Here is a 4176-nt window from a genome sequence, read left to right on the forward strand (position 1 = left end):
ATTACACAGAATGCAAATACTAGTATTTATTTAAAGTAAGAAGGGATATGAGAAAAAGAAAAATATTAAAAGAGCATTAAAAAAAAAAAAAACTCAATTCCTATTTGATAAATTTTTGATTCGATTTCAAATATTCATAAATTAGTATATAAATCAAATTTAAATTACAAATAAGATTTTAATAAAATGAATACCGATTCAAATATATAAATATTTTATAAATACAAATAAAATAAAGTGATATTTTATACATCTCCAACCCCATCTACATAATTCATCACGCACCATAAACATAATAAAACAAGAAAATTGAACAACACGCAAATATATTTTATACAGGGTCACGCATTTAGACTATTATTTAATGAAATATTTAGATAAGGGGCCCAAAGTCTCAAGTATCAACATTAGTAGCTGAGAAATTGAAAAAGAAATTCAAGTCCTATCTTGTTGAGCCTCTTTGGAAGGAACAAAAGGGGGATCAAATCTTCTAAAGACCCTGTAAGCAGAAATCACAGCCAAAACCAGGAAACAACAAACAGCAATTACATGCAGAATCAATGCTATCTTCAATCTGCTGCAGAATTTCCCATAAGAAACACAAGCTGAACTCCATGACACCACTTGATCACCATTGTAGACCAAGTACATGAACTCCACCAGAGCTGCCATCGAGGTCACCATTAAGTATGCCAGCACCTGCTCGCACCAGATTTACCCCACTCAGAAAATAATCCAACCACACTATCTTCTTCATCTATAGTTTTAGTTTTTCAATAACCACATCAACTTTAATTTCATCTAATTTCGATTAATGCTGTAAATCATACGAATAGTAAAAAAGCCATGTTGTAAACTAAAGATAAAGTAAAAATTGTGTTACTATATGCAATTGACCCTTTATCTTATATTGTGAGTTGTGACATAGACCAATGTACACATGATGTGGGGAAGTGTTGGAATAACAGACAAAATTAGCAAAGAAAGGGGTTGTTGAATTTTGGGGTCAAAGCAACAACATTTAATGCACTCCCATGAAATAGGACATGTTTTGGGAAGACATTAATGAGTTGCCAACTATAAATTCAAGATTCCCCAATTTGGAAGATGAGAATTGAATTGGATTTGGTTGAGAAAATTTATTGCCTCAACCAATCAACACATATAATGCACCGTGCACTTAAATAAGATTGACTGTCAAACAAACTTTCTCACTACTTATCTACCATACTAACAGAGTCCGTTTTAATACGTACATATCAAAACCACATGTATTCCAGTTTAATTATATTCCACTTTTTATTTGAAGGGTGAGATTAGGGTACAAATCTCAAAGAGGTGGTCTCCTTTTCGGGAGTACGGTCCAGAGCTTTGTGTGTCAACCCGACCCGGTCCGCTGCCGTCCCACTCCATTCCGGCCTCATTCACTTATATTACGTAAATGATATTTTTATCAACGATAAATGATACATTTATCAATGACAAATAAAACTATATGCAAGTTATGATATAAGTATAATATAAAATGATACTCCCTTCATTTCACTTATCATGACACATTTACTTTGGGCACTGAATATTAAGAATAAAAGGTCAAGAGTGTAAAGTGGGTATGAGACCATTTATTTTATGTGTATGAGACGATAGAGACCACATACTAGTTTTGAAAAGTGTCATTATAAATGAGACAAACTAAATAGAAAGTGTGTCAAGATAAGTGGGACGAAGGGAGTACTTTTTTTTACTATTAACCAATAAATTTTTCAAATATAAATAATGCTTCACAAATCCCCTAAAAATGGTATTTTTTATACAGGAAAATAATACTTTTTATAAAAATATTATTTATTATTAGTAAAAATATTATTTACCTGATATAATTGGATCAAATCCACAAATATGAGCTAGCACGGAGATTTTATGGAGTTAACTACCGTGCAACAGATTTTGCCAATCTCAAATCCTCGTCCTCTTCTAAAAAGAGAAGTTTTTTCTCTCTTATTTCAATAGGCCATATTTCTTTATTTATACATTCCCCTTCTTAAAATGAAAAAATCAATATATAACAATGTCATCTAATTTATTATTTACACCAAATACTATTGTCACCTATTTATAATTATCTCTCATACTTTTAGACAAATATATCCTCAACAAAATTACTCTCTTTCATTTTATCATAAACTATTCGTTTTCTAATATTCGTGTCCAAGCTCTATGACCTATTGAATTAGGGCGGAGGGAATATATACTATGAAGCAAACTTAAAAATATACTATATTTTTTTCATTAGAAAATGTATATCGTTTGTTGAATACCTAGATAAAATTATTCCAACTTTACGCGCATCGTATTCAATGTGATTAAAAACTAATTCCAACCATACATGTCTGAATACTCAACTATGCTAAAACACAATATTTATGGAACATCCAAAATTTCATTTACATCCTTAACTTCAACCAAATAATAATAGGAAATACAAAAATGAAGGCAAACCTGATCAGTAACAAAGAAAAGCCATGCTTTAGTGAGCAAGCATCTGAGATATGAAGATACGGCAGCAAACAGAGCATACACAGCAGCAATGGCACTCACGCAAACCATATATCTGCCCCAATTACAACACATTAACAATGGTAATCTAGAGAGAGAGAGAGAGAGAGAGAGAGAGAGAGAGTTCTTACTTGAGGCCAACGAGGTCATTGAACTCCAATTTACCATAGTCAGCGTTATCCTGGCGATCGTTGATGGCAATCCAAATGGAAGCAATGTTAAAAGGAATTACAAACAGCCTCAGCGAGAAATCCAACAGTTTGAGGTCGGATGCATTCATCTCCTCAAAAATTACGCAATAGCAAAAATGAGCTCCCAAATATATTAAGGATGTAGAGAGAGAGAGAGAGTGGGGCAGTAATGGAAAGGGGGGAAATGATGGTAATGGGGATGTGATGATATGATCTGATATTGTGGTGGCCGAAAATTGACGGATGTGTCGCTGAAATATAATGCGCGGTAGCCTTTATTAATAGAAAGAGTATTTATTAAATATTTAATTACTCAAATATTTGCGAGATCCAACGGTTGTCTTCTTGCTGGTAGGTGTGGGCCACTGGGATTGGCACACGTTTTCTCTTCCGAGTGTGAAATAATTTATTGTTTTTGTGGAATTGTAGAATAAGTGTCCAAGCTATAACTAGGGTGAAATATTTGGATACTCCAAAATTTACCTCATGATTGAAGAAGGAAGATGTCAACGAAATGAATCTCATGGATAGTAAGCTACCTACAACTACAATGCGTGGATATATTTCTTTTAAAGTTAAATATTGCTTTTAAACTTTAAATTATAGTACTAATTTTATTAAAAATATAGTGAATTATAAAAAATAGGATAATCGTCTGTAAATCCATAATGTTTTCCCAAAATTGGTTTTTACTTTAGATCTAAAAAATTGATTTCTAAATCCATAACGTTTCATTTTCATCTCAAATTAGTCAGGTGACCGTTTTTTTCTTACTCCGATGCCGGAAATGACACAGGTGGCACATTTATGACATGTGAAAAAAAATAAAAAAATAAAAATAAAAAATCTACATCATCATCTTCCCCAACCTCTCCCACTCTCAAACCCTAATTTCCCCTGCAATCGTCTGCCCTCTCCCATCCCCTCCCCCGTCAAGCTGAGGATGCTTTTTCCCAAACCCAATTACCAAATCGCAACACCTTCCTTGGGTGGTAAGGAGGCATTTAGGAAGACCGACTGTAGGCCCTCTTTGATCGATCCAATTTTGATTTCGAGGAAAGAGCACATTTTTGGGAAGCGAAAATTTACCACCAGGCTTAAATTTGCAGGTGGATTGGGTGTCTCGGTCACCGCCGCCGTCGACGGAGATGGAGAGGCCGTGAAGCAACAGATTCTAGGGGGTGGGGGAAGGGGGGATTTTTGTATTTTTATTTTTTATATTCCATTTTCGACGTCACTGTGTCATTTTCGGCACCACTGTGTCATTTTCCGGCATTCACATAGGCAATTGATCCGATTACCGGACAAATTTGAGACAAAAACAAAAGCTTATGGATTTAGAAGTTGATTTTTCAAATCTGGAGCAAAAACCAATTTCGGAAAAACGTTAAGAATTTACAGGTAATTACCCCTAAAAAATATTAATTTA

At 33.9% G+C, this 4176-nt stretch overlaps 1 protein-coding gene across 1 annotated transcript; it reads right to left on the reverse strand.

The window, feature by feature from the left end:
• Positions 1-309: 309 nt before the first annotated feature.
• On the reverse strand, positions 310-3057 carry LOC131011557 (CASP-like protein 2D1). Its single transcript, XM_057939328.1, has 3 exons — positions 2688-3057; positions 2500-2611; positions 310-699 (listed from the first exon to the last, which is right to left on the reverse strand). Exons 1-3 carry the CDS (start codon positions 2834-2836, stop codon positions 436-438), a joined length of 525 nt encoding a protein of 174 aa, XP_057795311.1. The 5' UTR covers positions 2837-3057; the 3' UTR covers positions 310-435.
• Between the last annotated feature and the right edge of the window lie 1119 nt (positions 3058-4176).

The sequence above is a fragment of the Salvia miltiorrhiza genome, chromosome 2 (assembly GCF_028751815.1).
Source record: "Salvia miltiorrhiza cultivar Shanhuang (shh) chromosome 2, IMPLAD_Smil_shh, whole genome shotgun sequence".
In the NCBI taxonomy this organism is placed as follows: domain Eukaryota; kingdom Viridiplantae; phylum Streptophyta; class Magnoliopsida; order Lamiales; family Lamiaceae; genus Salvia; species Salvia miltiorrhiza.

Excerpts from the sequence above, each read along its gene's own strand:
- LOC131011557 (XM_057939328.1), bottom strand. The coding sequence starts at position 2,836 with ATGAATGCATCCGACCTCAAACTGTTGGATTTCTCGCTGAGGCTGTTT. Across the intron at positions 2,612-2,687 it reads AATGACCTCGTTGGCCTCAA|ATATATGGTTTGCGTGAGTG; the intron begins GTAAGAACTCTC and ends TAATTGGGGCAG. Across the intron at positions 700-2,499 it reads TTTTCTTTGTTACTGATCAG|GTGCTGGCATACTTAATGGT; the intron begins GTTTGCCTTCAT and ends TGGTGCGAGCAG.